Source organism: Dendronephthya gigantea, unplaced genomic scaffold (genome assembly GCF_004324835.1).
Source record: "Dendronephthya gigantea isolate DGI-Jeju-01 unplaced genomic scaffold, DenGig_1.0 000003F, whole genome shotgun sequence".
In the NCBI taxonomy this organism is placed as follows: Eukaryota; Metazoa; Cnidaria; class Anthozoa; order Malacalcyonacea; family Nephtheidae; genus Dendronephthya; species Dendronephthya gigantea.
Genome location: NW_021163013.1, coordinates 1,038,609 through 1,054,633, shown reverse-complemented (window position 1 = coordinate 1,054,633; position 16,025 = coordinate 1,038,609). Strand labels below are relative to the sequence as shown.

Sequence of the window (16,025 nt, the reverse complement as noted above, 5' to 3'; positions counted from 1 at the left end):
GCAGATTAAACCTCAACTGAAAAGCTGTCAGCTAAAATACATCATTTCCCATCCCTTTGAATTACCCTCGAATAGATTACCTTCATACCCATCGAACCAGATTCGCCAATATGCCCCTGAAACGAATTATTATCACAATTTATCAAATGTACATTCAGGGCTGACTATATAGCCATATCAATATATTATATAAACATACCACTATATTGTAGAGCAGTGCATCTATAGAAACAAAACCCTTTAGGCGGCATAATTATATATTTTTAAAAATTTTCATTCATTTTTCAGCCGACCTTTGGTCCATTAAACCCGTCCTTTCCAGGTGCACCACGTGAGCCCTAAAAGTAGAGACAAAACGCCAACGAGCTTAGACAAGCTAACGGGGACGAAATGAGCGGGATAATTGGAGAGGATGAATATAATTTATTTACTCTGTTCTGCCATGCAGACGGATTTCGTTTGAAAACGTGCATACATACAATAGAAATCCGTCGCACAGGATAAATATTGCATTTGCACAGAATTATCAAATCTAGTTTTCTCTGTACGATAATTTTTTCTTTAAGATAATAAATTCTCTTATAAGTTTCTCTTAAGAAAAAATCACTGAGAAATAATCCGGATGTGAATTTGTCTTTATTTTTGTACTCAAACAGGTCACTATTGACTGCACGCATATAGAAATATTCTACCACGTATATCAGTCACCTTGACATGATCACGACACTTACGATTAAATGAAAACCAGGATTTAGAATGGAATATTGAAGAAGAACTTCATTCACTAGCAATGTATTTGGCTACCTTGTGTTTGTTCAAAAACTGACAACTTCCGAATAACCAGGACATCTCGAGAGTCAAAATAATTATATGAATGAAACAAAACGAAGGTTGAGACTGAGAATTTTCGACTTTATTTCAAAGTCATCTTTTGACTCGTATTTTTTAAATCGTCGGCTGCATGGTTATGGTTTTGTGTTTGTTCTCTGTACGTTACACAGAAACATGGACCACATATGGTCGAACAGACTTAACCATATTTTTTGGAGCCCCACAAAATAAAATAAGGACCTTATAATATGCACCAAACCTATCTGACGTAGACGTGGAGTAATACTGCCTTCATTTCCACAGTTTCACAAAAGGGAATAAAAATTCTATTCTGCTTTGGTTAAGGTCAGAGCTGTATATGTAAAACTAATTCAAACAGGTAAGGGCAAATCAATTATAATTTTTGGCACTTCACTCGATGCAGGTAAATTTTAGAGGTTTAAAGGGTCTTAATTTCGAGTGAAATTATACACACTTCAAATTCAAGCCAGGAACAGTTGATGGAAAAATGAGTCGACTATTTAACCTATAATTGACTGATTTTTTCATCAACTGTTCCTGGTTCAGTTTGAAGTGGGGATAATTCCACTCGAAATTAAGACCCTTTAAACCTCAATAATTCAAACAGGATTCCTTACATGTCACATACGCGGTTGCAGATTAGGTGTATCGTAAGGTCCCTATATTAATATTATGTTCCACCGCCTCCAAAGAGAATATGATAAATGAGAGAAAATTTAATATATTAGTATATTGAAATTTGGCAATTTTGAACATTTTATACAACGTACCTTATGACCACGTTGTCCTTTTTCACCCTAAAGTATATATATTTTTTTACTTTGTTATACCTATTATTACCAGATTCTAGTTTAGGACTTTAAATTGGATTCTCTAAATGACGATGGATAGAAAATAGATGGTGAAGACAGAGAGTTAGTGTAACATGCAAACTTTCCATTCTTTTAGTTCTTCTCGCAAACTGAACAAAATGCTGAGACAATTAGGGAAGGCAATTTTCGTGTAATACCTACCATTTCTCCATCACGTCCTGGAGACCCATCAGATCCTCGTGGACCTTGAAATTCCTAGGCGGTTACATTCAAGAGAATTCAAGAGCATAACAATTTTATAATTAATTAATTCGCTGTTAGTGGAGCTGGTGGAAAAAGTTAGTAACGATACTCAAGTGGTGTTGTAGGTTTCGTAAATTCGTAAATTAAATTAGAATAAATTAACTGATAACCTACATGCCATGAAGTGCAAAGATGTACTACATATGCCATAATATGAACGAATTTTTAATTATATCAAAATTAATATAATTATCTACATACTAAACTACAGGGCACTCGGAGACTGCATACCTCCGCCGTTGTGCGATCAAACTCTTTTAAAATATAAAATCTATTTATTTAGATAAATTATCTATTTATTTATCTAAAGCCCTTGTTCCACGGGCTAAATTTTCAAGCTAAATGCGAAATATTTCGCGCGTTTCTTTTGAATTGTGAGCAATGAAGCAAAATTAAGCAACATTGAGCAGAAATAGCCCTGACTCTTCCACAGTCCCTCACCTGTGCCGCACTAATTGGCATCCTGGGGCTTCCCCCTCTCTCCCCTTCCCATATTTCTTGCGCGGTCACAGTTTTCCTTACAGACACAGATCTCGAGGACGAAGTGAGGAAATCCCCCTTAACTTTTTGTTGATGCATATAAATAAAGACAGCATGCAAGATGTTTGAAATGCATAAACAAACTTATATAAGGTGTCGTAGGTTCTTGATATAGCTGACCAAACTCTGAAGGCGTTTTGTATTGTATTCGTAGCAACTAATAAAACTTGTCAAACACGCTTGCTTATGCTCGAAATCTTTGGCCAATTTTCCGATGCGCGAGTTGATTTCGCTCACATGATACGGCAATTCCTCTACGAGGAACGAATTAACCGTTCTTTTGGTGCTGTTTGTTTAAGTGTAGATTTAATTGGGGTCGGAATATATTTTTATTTTTTAACATGTAGTTTCTGGCTAATAATATCGCTGCTATTTCGCCGTTTAACAAGATGTGGTCGTGTATGGGCGCGTTGACACGTCGCAGTTCGCACACGATTGACGAATACGATCAAACACAGCACGGACCATTATTTATTATTATTATTATTATTATTATTTATTAAAACTTTATTTCATGAGGGGTTCACATTGTTACCTTAAGGTATTCTTCCCAATGGCCCTCGAAAGGTAATATGAAAGGTTTCATCGCGAGAAACATTGGCAACGAATGATATGCTTGCATACAGTGCAGCTAAATTCATTAACATGGTCAACTTCATTGTTTAATTGAAGAAAAAAGGTTTTAAGCTTTTTTTTAAAAGAGTTAGGTGAATAATTTTCAACGATTTTTAACTCAGAAGGTAAAGAATTGAATAGACTTGCACCACTATAAGATATCTTAGATTTAGCCTGCTCAGGGGCGGATCTAGACCGGTGCATCCGATGCGAATGCATCGGTCAGATTTCTCAAACCTTCTGAAAATATAAAACTTTCAAACTATAGCGAAACTAAATGATAGGTGCGCCAAAATAGTTTTAAATAATATTTAAATCTTTTTGCGAGAAAAAATCGGCGAATAGCCTGCTTTTTAACAACGCCTACTCTTTGGGCAGTAGCTGCCGCCGTCAAAAAATCGCATAATAACATAAAAGCGTTTGAAATGTCGCGCCAAGAATATCTGGGGAAATCTGACGCGGGATATATCCAGTGGATATATCTCATAATATATATGCATAAATATGTATAGAGGTCAGTGAGCTATCTGTGGTTCACGTCACAGTGGCTAGCGATGCATCGGTGATGCACCGGTGCATCGCTAGCCAGCCACTGTGACATCACAAATCTATTGTTTTGGGGCCGTTTTTAAGCTGCTGACCGGTGCATCTCGCCAAAAATTTGAGACCGTGGGCACACGCACCGGTGCATCTCAGCCACTGTGACGTCGTATTTTGTTCATTGCCATGCTGTATCATGGCGGCAAGTGAAGATATGCAAATGTCGATGCAAATGAGTGCGATCTTTGCTCTTTGCTTGAACACAATAAGCTGTCCGATATTGAGGCAGTACGGCGTGGTGCTGAAATGAAAGTTTCCACTCCCCTGTCGAAATCGAAGGTTTCGAATCCCTTTAAAGTTGGCAAAGTTGAAAGAGATATTGCCAGTGAATTATATTCCGAAGCATATCACCGAAACGTGACAGCGTGGGTAACACCGAGCTCTAGAGTGAGTCTAAAGTGAGTATTTGTTTACATTACTGTCAGTACTTGGGTAGTTTGGTTATTTTGGTATCCTAGTATTATTGACTATTTATTGCAGTAATGATAATAAGTAAAGAATAATATTCTAATTTTGCCAACATTGGCCCAACAATAGCTTTATATTATATAGTATTAACTATTGTCTATTAACTATTAAGCTGTATTTAGTTGTATATATATTATATTGTTGTATATATGATATGATTCATATTCTGATATATGTAGAGGGCAGTCAACAGTGTGGCATATTTTTAGTTCTAGGCACAGCCACAGGCTTGCAGCTGCTCAAATCTAGTTACATTAGATATTACTCAAAAGCATTAAATAAACAAAAATATATACTATGATTAAATATATATTGCTGTTAATTATAACAACTAACACTCTATTTATTATGCTTAGAATGGCAAAGTTATAAATTGTCATTCTCAATTGCATAATATCAATATTAAATTCATATTAATATTTTGCAATAGAATTATATCATGGTAAGAACCCAGAAGGTTGTAGCAATATTGACATTTGACAATAATTGACTTGTCCTTAGTACACGGTGATTATAAATTTATTGTCAAGGACCATACAGTATATAAATGAACATTAGAACAACTTATGTCCTTTAGGTAATATTATTAAACTTATGCCTTTTTAAAACAATATCATAATTACTGTAGAAGGTTTATGTTCAAACTATTATATGTGTTTTTGATCTTGTTAATAATTAAAAAATATTGCAGATAATTTAAATTGTGCATGTTCCTTAAATGATCTTAATCCTTAGAATTTTATGATGGCGTATAATATATAATGCATTTTTATGCATTTAGGACCAAAGGCAATGGAACTTGTCTATATAGGGCTTGTTCCAAGTTACTTTGTGGCAAAGAGGATCTTTGTTATTTATGGAGAGACCTCACCAGCATTGGAGAGACCTTACTAGCACTGAGCTCTTTAATAAACAGGAGTTTTATGCATTGTTTTAGTAAAAAATTGTTATTCCAAATGTTGTTGGGTGCTTTTTGAAAGTGAGATGATTGGCAATGTTGCAAGGTTGAAGATTTTTTATTTATAACAGTTGAAGTGAGTCTGTAATAGGAATTGTGGAATGTAAATTGTTATGGTTTGAAAATTATAATTTTAATATGGTACGAATCTGTTTGTTTGTTTATTTTGCAAAACCTTGGTGCAATGTGGATATGTGTGGAATGCTATGGCCAGAATGAATGCCCGTTATTGCCATTCCGGACAAGTCCCTTTCGTTTGTTTTTCGTTCAAAACTGTAGTTATGTCTCATCACGCTCCAAGCATAACTCGTGGTAATGAGTGGAGATTGTGTGAGGTGAACTCGTGATTCGTGGTTGTCGCTGAGATCGGTGGTGATGAAATCCAGATAAGAGCATGCTGTTTGTCCGTGTGTGGTTGACTGTTTGTGCGAAATAACAGTGGTTTTTTTCTTCATTTTATTCGTGTATTTTTTGCAAACTATTCGCTCAAAACGCAGGAAATCGCATTTGCGGGGTCCTAGATTTCAAAATTTCCCGGGGGAGAATGCCCCCGGACCCCCCTATTTATGCGAGACTCAGGACGATGCACCGGTCAGAGAATATGCTCGATCCGCCCCTGAGCCTGCTCCGTCTTGACTAAAGGGATCTTTAAGTCAGTCGTTGTCGATCTAGTTTGAATTGGATGAGAGTCGCGAACGTAAACAAACAACCTTCGAAGATCTGGTGGCCAAGAAGTTTTTAAAGTATTGAAAACCATAAGAATTTTTCTCATTTTTATCAAGTTGAAAATAGGTATCCAATTAAGTTGGCGGAAAAGTAATATTGAGGGTACTTCGGTTGGTAATTCAAGAATTAGTCTTGCAGCTCGTTTCTGTAGTTTTAGTAGGCACGTTATTAGTTCTTTATTTGCGTTTCCCCAGAGTGTACAACAGTATAATAGATGTGGGTAGATTAGTGCAGAGTAAAACTGAATACGACATTTTAGAATAAGGTGACTGCGTATGCGTTTTAATAGATATAGTCTAGAGTTTATTATGTTGTAGATAGTGTGAATTTGCCTATCCCATTTCAAATATTGATCAAATGTGACACCAAGTAGAACAGCAGAAGAGATCTCCTTAATAGTATGGTTGTTGATCTCAATAGTTATTGGGTCAAGATCTGAAAATTTGTGTTGGGAGAATATTTTCATAATTTTAGTCTTTTTCGAATTGAGGGACATTTTGTTGTGAGTAGTCCAATGTGACACTGAAGTAACGTCCGACTTTAGGGAGTCACTAAGTTCGCAGACATTAGTTCCGGAAGAAATAATAGTAGAGTCATCCGCAAACAAAAAGGGCTTGGACTTGTTGATGTAGATGGGTAAATCATTAATAAAAACCAGAAAAAGAATTGGGCCTAGAATAGAGCCTTGGGGCACGCCAGATTTTATCATCGCAGGATTTGATAGGGATGAAGAGATTTGTACTTGTTGATAGCGGTCATTCAGGAACGATTTGAACCATCTTAACGCCAAGGGTGTAATTCCATAATTTTTAGTTTCTGTAATAATATGTCATGGTCGACTAAGTCGAATGCTTTGGAGAAATCAATAAGAGACATTCCATTGATCAAGCCTTGTTCAATGTTATTAAGAAGGTGTTCATAAATTAAGATTAAAGTAGATTCACAAGAATGATGAGCTCGGAAACCATGCTGACAATTCGACAAAATATTGTTTTCACTAAGAAATTTCATATATGAATCGGCAACATGACGTTCCAGGAGTTTGGATAGGATGGGCAGTATAGAGATAGGTCTGTAGTTGCTTCTCTCGGTACGGATGTCAGCCTTATAGATTGGAATCAGTTTGGCTTTCTTCCACTTGTTGGGAAATATACCATATTCAATACTCAAATTACAAATGTGAAGTATAATAGATGCAAATGATTGAATTGAGGATTTAATGAAATAAGCGGGAATATCATCAAGACCGGTAGCTTTGTTCTGGTCTAGTGACGCAACAAAGTTTTGTATGTCATCGATTGTCATCGATGGAATTGAGAACTTTGTATGATTTATTTGGAATTGCAGATGAGAAGAGATTGGGTTGTTTTGTGAACTTAAATCAACATTATCAGCAATGGAAGAGAAATATTCATTAAAGAGATCGGCTACTTCAGTAGGATCACTGATCTCCCTACCATTGATGTTAAGAGTTGTCTGGGAAGCAGTGTCATTGGTAGGCAAGATATATTTTAATATTTTCCATAATTGTTGTGGGTTATGTATGTGAACAGTTAGAAGGTTTTTATAGTAGTCCTCTTTTGATTTTTTAATGATATGAACGGTTCTATTTCTCCACTTTTTGTAAGCATACCAATCATTGGAATTTTTGCTTTTTAGAAATTGCTTTAGGAAATAGTCTCTTTGATGACTAGAGCTACGTATTTCACAGTTGAACCATCCTGGCAGTTTGTTTCTTCTGACCCTACGTTTAATCAAAGGTGCATGTCTATTCAAAACTTTTATAAAATGAGAATGCCAAAGGTCTAAGAGAACGTTTGGGTCACTATGATTTTCATAAACACTTGCAGGAATTACTTCCACTAAATCATTGCCAAAATTACTCGGGATAAAATCCTTCTTCTTACGATAGCTAATAATCGTATGTAGGCTTTGTTTAGTCTTAATCCGAGAGTTAATTTTTCTGGAGATAAAAATTGGCAGATGGTCGCTTAATCCAATATTCAGCACGCCTGATTGGATGACCCTATCCTTCTGAGAAGTGTAGATAAGGTCTATTACTTTTCCAGATATTGGCCTAGTAGCTATATTAATAAGTTGTTCAAGTTGGTACTGAGATGTTATTACATGAAGTGGTTGATAGGAACGTTTGTCTTGAAAGTTAGTGTTTAAGTCTCCTAAGATGATAATTTCTTTACGTTCATTATCAGCCATACCTAAAGTGCAGTTTAAAGAATCTCTCCAATGGGTATTATTTCCCGGTTGATACATAATGGCCATTAGGAAGGGTTTGGTATTAGGGTGCTTAAATTCCAACCAAACGCACTCGAGAGAACTGTCATTATCTATCATTAAGTCCCTTCGATATTGAAAGTTAATTGAATTAGGAATATAAATTAGAATACCTCCACCGGAGGCATAAATTCGATCTTTTCTAATAAGGTTAAACTCTCCAATCTGCAGTTCTGCATCAGACCAGCTAGCATTTAAATGAGTTTCAGAGAAGCAAAATATGATATTGTTTTTATTACGATCCCGAATAGATTCAGAAATCATGAGTCTAACTTGGTCCAATTTATTTGTAATAGCCTGAATATTTAAGTGGAAAAAACTTAGGCCTTTCGTAGGAATTTGAGTAAAGGGATTATCGTTTAGATTGATATTTGGCATAGGTTGGTTGGAATTCAAGCCGTTTAAAATATGTAATCTAGTATTACTAAAAGTGCCGAATAAAGTTAATTAAGTTCCTCGCCATAAGGTCACTACCAGCAGGATTAAGGTGTAAACCATATCTGTCCAGGCCTCTCTCATCAATGTTTTCGTGTTTTATTAAGTTTAGGTTTCTGGCTTCACAGAGACCTTGGAGCAGGTTGTTCAATTGAGTAACTTTATCTTTAATACCGGGGCTATCAGTTCTAGTAATTATTTGGGAAAGTGAAATGTCAGCCTTAGGGCAGAATTTATAGATTTCGTCGCAGAGCTTGGAGATGTTTTCGGTAATAGTATTTACTTCACAGGATTTTAGATCATTAGTTCCAGCATGTATAATAATATTAGCTGGCTGAAGGCGTAGACTTGGTTTTGCGTAGTCCATCATGTCAGTTACTGTCGCGCCGGGAAACGTTCGAATAGTCACATTCTTGCGAGTTGACCTTCTCATGTTCTTTGTGTTGATACCTCTTGTCATAGAGTCACCCAGGATAACTGTGAGATTCGTCCCATCGTGTCTAGGGGGCTCACGGGATTTGTAAGTATTCGTTGGGTTATGTTGATGGGATGGTTGCTGATTTTGCTGTTGGGTTTGGTTTAGTGAGAAGTTGGAAGTGTCGTTGTCTGGGCGTGATTGATGATATTGTTGTTGCTGCTGCTGCTGCTGTTGGTCTTGATGAAACTGATTCTGCTGTATGAGGTTATGCTGCAGGGGTTGTTGCTGCTGTTGCTGGGGTATATGTTGAGTATGTTGTGGCTGAGTAATTTGCCGTTGAGGTATAGATGTTGAGTTATCTGTGGCTGCGAAAATTGCTGCTGCTGGTTTTGTGTAAGCTGATTCGGCTGTATGAGATTACGCTGCTGGATTTGTTGCTGCTGTTGCTGCTGCTGTTGCTGCTGTTGTTGGGGAATATGTTGAGTTTGTCGTGGCTGGGGAAATTGCCGTTGCTGATCCATTCACGTTTGCGAACACACTACACATATTACACGCTAATTTTAGCTCCAACGATGTGCTGTGTGATTATCGAACAACATTTAAGTTCGCAAGGCATCTAAATTAGTATTGTTTATGTTCGAATGTTATATTCAGAGCGTATAGCAGATAATATTATGTGTTATGATTGGTCATGTCGCAGCTCTCGGAAGCTTTCGTCCAATTGAATAATGCTTTTCTATGCTTTTTAAAGAACGAAGCTATGCTATTGGTTACAACAGAAATGTATTGTAAAGTTCAGCCAATGAAAATGATTCTTGCGAGAAGCTTCGACACTACACGGTTGTTATTTTGAGTAACCATGGGAATAAACACATACACCCGAGGTGCTCCAAAATAACATACTTATTTTTTTCATATTGCCGAGGTTGCATTTATAGTATAGTAATAGAATGGAAATGCTTTTTGTGGGTAGCCGCTGCGCATGCGAGTTGAAAATTGTCTTAGCAGGTAAGAAATAAACGTCCAGGTCTTCGGCGATGGTCAGATATATATAAACGAACAGATGACGACGATAATACCGTTCGTTATGACTTCCGGAAAATATCGTAACTACTTCCGAAAATATCGTAAGTTGTTATTTTGCCAAGATTAAAGATTTTGAGTTTCCACGTGCAGGTGAGGCGTGGACTGCGTTGTTTCAGATTTTTAGCAAAGTTAAGGTAAGCTGTCTTGCTTTTTGTGGGTTTTTGTTATTTTATAATCGTTTATTTATATACTGTGGTCGAGCAATTTCGATTACAATCAGATTTTACAAGCGTAGATTTCATTGTATACGGGGCAATCTTGCCTGCCCTGACATCCTCTTGTCAGGCGCTCCACGTGTCAGAGTGCACGTATCCAAAACCAAAAAAAAAACCGGAGCCATTGTTGCTCGCACTGGTCGTCATCATACTATTTACATGAAAGGTCACGTACCAAAAGTGAACCTAGCCATTATGCAGGTATTGAAATTAAACCTAGCCATTTTGCAGGTATTGAAATTGAACCCAGCCATTGTGCGGGTATTGAAATTTGAACCCAGCCATTGTGCGGGTATATAAAATAATTAACAGCCGCAACTGCTGCTATATTGAAACAAAATAACACTGCTGACTGCTTGCTGACTTGCAGGTACATTACTGACGAATATACTGACAAATAAAAATCTTTAAATATTTAAATTAACTCGACCATTGTCTATATAATATAAAATAGACTATATAAATTGCAGTGCTTTGCTTTACTGTAATCGCTGCTGATGTTTTCGAGGCTACCCACATGTACGCTATGCGTACCTCTCGTTATATATTCTTTTATATGCTTATATGCTTTTTAGAATTTCTTAATAATTATATTCTCCGACAAGAACAAAGAAAACCGAGCAATGTAAAAAATAATACATATTATATACTTTTCAGTATAATTTCATAAATCATAATTGAAAAATCACCAGTAACTATGAGACAATAGTTGCTGATCTGATGTCTCTATGGGGCCGTAACTATGGGGCATGGGATTTCAAAAAAAATTTGCTGAGATCTCTGCGTGTGAGAATCATTCGTGCGAAAATCACACTCAAAAAAAATTCCATATCTCTGCGCTCATCCATGCATGCAAGTGGTATTCTCAATTGATATATCTTAATTTTAAAATGCACAAATAAGCCCAGTGTTATTTCAAATGTCTATATGTATTAGCCTATAATTAAAGCGATCCCATTTTCAATATTTTTGCCTGCGCATCCTACTTTAGTCCGCCTTATTATCATGTGGTTAATGACATACGTAAAAATTGCGAGGTGTATATCCATGATATCCTCTTTCACCCTGGTCACCCTGAAAATTAAATTTAAGGTGGAGTGAAATTAACATAATTGATATAATTATACATGTCTAATCTATCATTTAAAGATAATGATTATAAATGATAATTATATACAATTATTCGAGACTGAAAATGAGGGCACTGTGTTCCATTGCCCCAGGGTTTCCTGGATAAAACATGATTCAAAAGCCTAACGATGCAAACAACAAAAAGTAGATTCTCAAATAATAATAACCTGCGGTCCAGGCGAGCCAGGATTCCCGTGTTCTCCCTGTACTATGGTAAGTCCAAAAGCCTAGAGAAAAAAGGTTGATGGGGTTTAAATATTTCTCCTTCTGAAATGTAGGGTGGAATTTTTGACCTGAAGATAGAGGTGTGTTATCTATCGTTTGTCGCTGCAAACAGGGACGCCAGAAGCAGTTTAGGGCGACGGGGCAGAGTTTTAGAAAAGGGCACATTCATTTTACCTTAGCGACCACACGAAGAGAAAACTCAAATTTAGGAGTACATGCGAACTTGCAAATCCACGGGAGAACACATTTTCAATAATATTACCGGTTAGTTTTTATGCGAAAAGTAGGCATGATGATTAAATGTTGAATTTATGATACTTTTATATGGTAGCAAAGGGCACAGGCTGCCCCCGCTCGCCCCCGTTAGCAAAGGGCAGTGAGGGCAGCTGCCCCCACTGCCCCCTGTGGTTCCGGCGCCCCTGGTTCCAAAAAATTTCAATAAATAAATTTTCAACTAGAATTGCAAATTGTAAGTGCTATGCTTCGGGTGAATACACGTAGTGCCTTTATCTCCTCGCATGCAGTCATCTTTAGGATAGCAATGGAAATATTGCGTGTCGAAAAATCTTGCCGATGAGAATTCTCTCCCGACTTGAGATCGCACATGAATATAAAGCAGTATTTAATTATATGCATTCGCATTGGATAAAACCGCTGTACTATGGTACGTGTTCTCAAAAAATCATCCTGACAAACAAAAATTGCTGAAATCGAGATACACGTCAAGAATATAGGGCTGACATGAAAGACATGAAAAACAAAAGGTGCATGGCTACGTTACTGGATATTCATATATGCATGTTCTAGTGTGAAATCAACCACTAGAATAAATAAAATCAGCCAAACATGAGATGATTATATGAATAATCCACCTCTCCCCCCCCCACCACCAATAAAATTTTTTGGTACAGCAGGGGTAAGGGTTATATACCGGAATGCTAGTGTTGTTTTGTATACATCAACCCGAGGTAATTACTACAGCTTTAACTTGGTATGACATTGGTTGGGTTTTTTTTAAAGCACTTTTTAAAAGTTCAAAAGTTCAAAACCAATAGCGTTGCTATTAGGGTCAGTGGTGTAACTAGAACGATAATTGAGGGGGGGGGGTTAATATTCATATATAATGTTCTGCCCTACGGATTTCTTTTGTAATTGGAATAGCTTACAATAGAAATCCGTCGGGCAGAACTGAACATATGACAATTCACCCCCCTCCCAATTATCGTTCTAGTTACGCCCCTGATTAGGGTATTTTGAATTTAAAAATAGGCCGTGTAGTCATTGTGCCTAAACCTGGAGCCTCCACTGGGCTTGAATAATTCCAATTTGTTATTTTCGGACATTTTGTCAATACATTATAATTATAAGATAACTTAAAGATAAGTACTTTAAAATAAATTTTGTCCTAGTTTTTTAACGTTTATCCTCTTCGCTGTTAAAAGGCAACTCACAGGGAACTATATGATACTGCCGCTCTCTCTATATGTTTGCATGTATTAAGCATACCTTGCTGCCCTTTATGCAGACAACCGACTTGTTGACTCCTTCCAATTTTCTCACTGCTTGCCCGTCTGATGTAAAGACGCTTGAGAGAAAGATAAGAAATACAATCATCTTGCGAGTGAAATTATTTTAACTCTACACTGATTGATTTTGTTGCTTGTTTCGGCTAAATGTTCAATGACTCAGTTTAAATTACAAGTATATATGCATGGGAAGAAATTTGCAAATTATTGTAGTCTGCGATATGGAAATGTCAATGACCCTGTTGACGTACAGCTTCTGCAGATCAACATCGACGCTCGTGATGATTAAAATAATAATCAAGCAATTAATTTCAGACAGTGTAGGGTCAACGGGAATTTCACCTCGTTGTTAATTCCCGAGATATTTCAGCATTCGGCAGCGTGGCCTTCTCTTGTTTTATTTGCATGCTCATGCAGTTAATCGAGCCATAGGTTGATAGCTAGGTTGAGGACTGAAACCCAGTTTAGGACCTACCGAACGAATTTTGTACCGCGTGCTCAAATTCGTCCGATTTCTCATATCTCAAATATCTCAAAAAATTTTGCTACCTCTTCCTGTTTTTTATCTGCTTAAATTTAATTGGTCGAGGAAAGAGGATGGAGGAAAGAGTATCGAGAAAAAGGAACCAGCGTCGAGAGTTATAGTTTAATATAGTATTAAATTAGAAGTTAAAACTGAGTGGGCTGAGAAATCAATCGAGGGCGAGTGAGTGTATATCTTCCTATTTCACAAGCATGTTTGTCTTCGAGAAACTAATTCTTTTACTCGATCATGTTATATCAATTTGCTATAATTAGTTTGAAGCACATTTCACTGTGTTCCCATTTTTACTTCCGATTCGTTAATTCTCTTATCTTAGCTCAGCTTACGGAACGCCTCTTCAACTGTACTTTCGCTCTAAGCTAAAATAATAATGACATTGATAAATAAAATATAGACTAAAATATTGAGAAGTATTGAGAGTAATAATGTTCTTTAAGCACAAAGATGTTTCATCGAAGTATAAAGTATAATGATCAAGCAACAAGACCTTCGTGAGCAAGGAAGATGGAGGGTGTGATGTATATAGCAAACAATTTGTTGTTAAAAAGCATTATCATTTTATTCCATCTATATCTTCTAAAGTTCTAGTATTCTACCTTAATGTCAATGAAATGCAAAATGATTAAGAAGATCGTGTGTATATTTTAGGCTATTTAGCCAAGGGCTGTTTTCCACTTCGCTTCACTTCACTTCAGTTGCAAACAGCTTTCCACTCTCGCGTCTTTTTACGTGCGGAAGTATTTAAATGCTTCCAAATGTTATTATTTAACAACATGGTGTTATTTAACGCATAGGTCAAAAAATCCATACTAAAATATGCGGAAAACTAAGTTGTTTCGATTTCGAAACCTAGATTTTTCAAATTTGACGTATTATAAGGATTTAGAATTTTACGTGCGCGTGTACGTGCATGCGTATGAAAAACCACAATGTAAATTTATACTTTTGACAGTAATAAAAATTAATTAAGATAAACACAAATCTATCAGTGTATGCAACCTAATATTGGTAACTCGAATTTATCATTATTGGCGTCAACAAACCATATGCAGGATACCAAAAAAACAGGATGTTTTTTAGTACCTATTTAATTACATTTTTTACTGCGGTTTGGGCCACTTGAAGGAAAATTTCTTCCCTTTTTTTTGCTAAATTACAAGGCATGCATCCTAATGTACGTGTAACCCAATCGTCAATTCTGCATATACACAGGGGGCGTTTGTATACTGACGGTGGTTATAAGTTCAACTGAATAGAATGCGAATCTATTGTTATATTCAACAATCGAACAACATGTTTTTAACCTTGAGCCCTTAATGCAAAGATACTGTTTATATGACAACTATAGGCTATACATATTCAGTTCATATAACACTCAAGCTCACTAATTCAATAAAAGAGAGATTATTTTGGCTTATCCACTGTTTAAGTCAACGGGCTGAATGATTGCATAAAGAGTTTTCTATAATTTTTTGTTACTCGAGGGAATTTAATGTGGTATAACTGTTAAAAACTGCCGAGTCTCTGTTTGGGAGCAGCTTTAAAGAGGCTTATGTTATGTGCACACGGTAACGTTTGCAAGCGTTTTCAAATTCGTTTTCATGTCCGAACGGTCTCAAAACACCGTCAATTCACAATAGAAGTTAAAGCTAATTTAACATATTTGGCATATTTTCCTTGGGTCGTGTGGACAAGGCGTCTAAACAATAAAAAAGACAAAAACGATTTTGAAAACGCTTGAAAACGACGCTCGTGTGCACATAGCCTAAGAAGCTTTCGTTGCGTCTTGAAATGAAGACGTTGGGAAAAAGCATGAGAATCTGAAATTTGACGCGTTCTAAAGCCATCATTATTAATTTGTTTCTCTCCACTGTTGCTTTTGTCAATTATACCTTTGTAGCTGAGTAAGCTGAGTGTTGAGGACATTGCAGCTGCGTAGCGAAGGCCTAGTTTCGATTCCTACCGAAGGACCAATAGTTGACACAATTTTCTTAACTGTTCCTGGCTTGAATTTGAAATGCATATGATTTCCACTTGAAATTATGACCCTTTAGGCTTTAACCGTTAATGCTGGTTCCCCCATTACATAAGTTTCACCTGCGCGCGAGTGAAGCTACCCTTTGAAAATTCCTTTGAAATGAAAATCTGCTCATGCGACCTTGACGGTACTGAAAAACAAAGCGCACAGACATAATGGAGACGTAGTCGTCTTTACGGCGACAATATTCAATTAGTCACTTGATACTCATTTCTAGTACTTTAAAAAATAATCATGTTTA

General features: G+C 36.6%; 1 protein-coding gene across 2 annotated transcripts in view; it reads right to left on the bottom strand.

Moving 5' to 3' along the window:
• The window catches only part of LOC114538743 (otolin-1-like), a 51,930-nt gene extending 38,603 nt beyond the window's left edge, over positions 1-13,327 (bottom strand). The window contains exons 1-7 of one of the 2 annotated variants that reach the window (XM_028559757.1): positions 13,183-13,327; positions 11,619-11,678; positions 11,344-11,394; positions 1,866-1,919; positions 1,623-1,649; positions 294-338; positions 81-116 (exon numbers count right to left, since the gene is read on the bottom strand). In XM_028559757.1, the coding sequence (XP_028415558.1) occupies positions 81-116; positions 294-338; positions 1,623-1,649; positions 1,866-1,919; positions 11,344-11,394; positions 11,619-11,678; positions 13,183-13,290 (381 nt within the window). In that variant the 5' untranslated portion in view covers positions 13,291-13,327. The remainder of the gene's footprint in view (positions 1-80; positions 117-293; positions 339-1,622; positions 1,650-1,865; positions 1,920-11,343; positions 11,395-11,618; positions 11,679-13,182) is intronic. The other variant, XM_028559756.1, reaches the window with a different exon arrangement.
• Between the last annotated feature and the right edge of the window lie 2,698 nt (positions 13,328-16,025).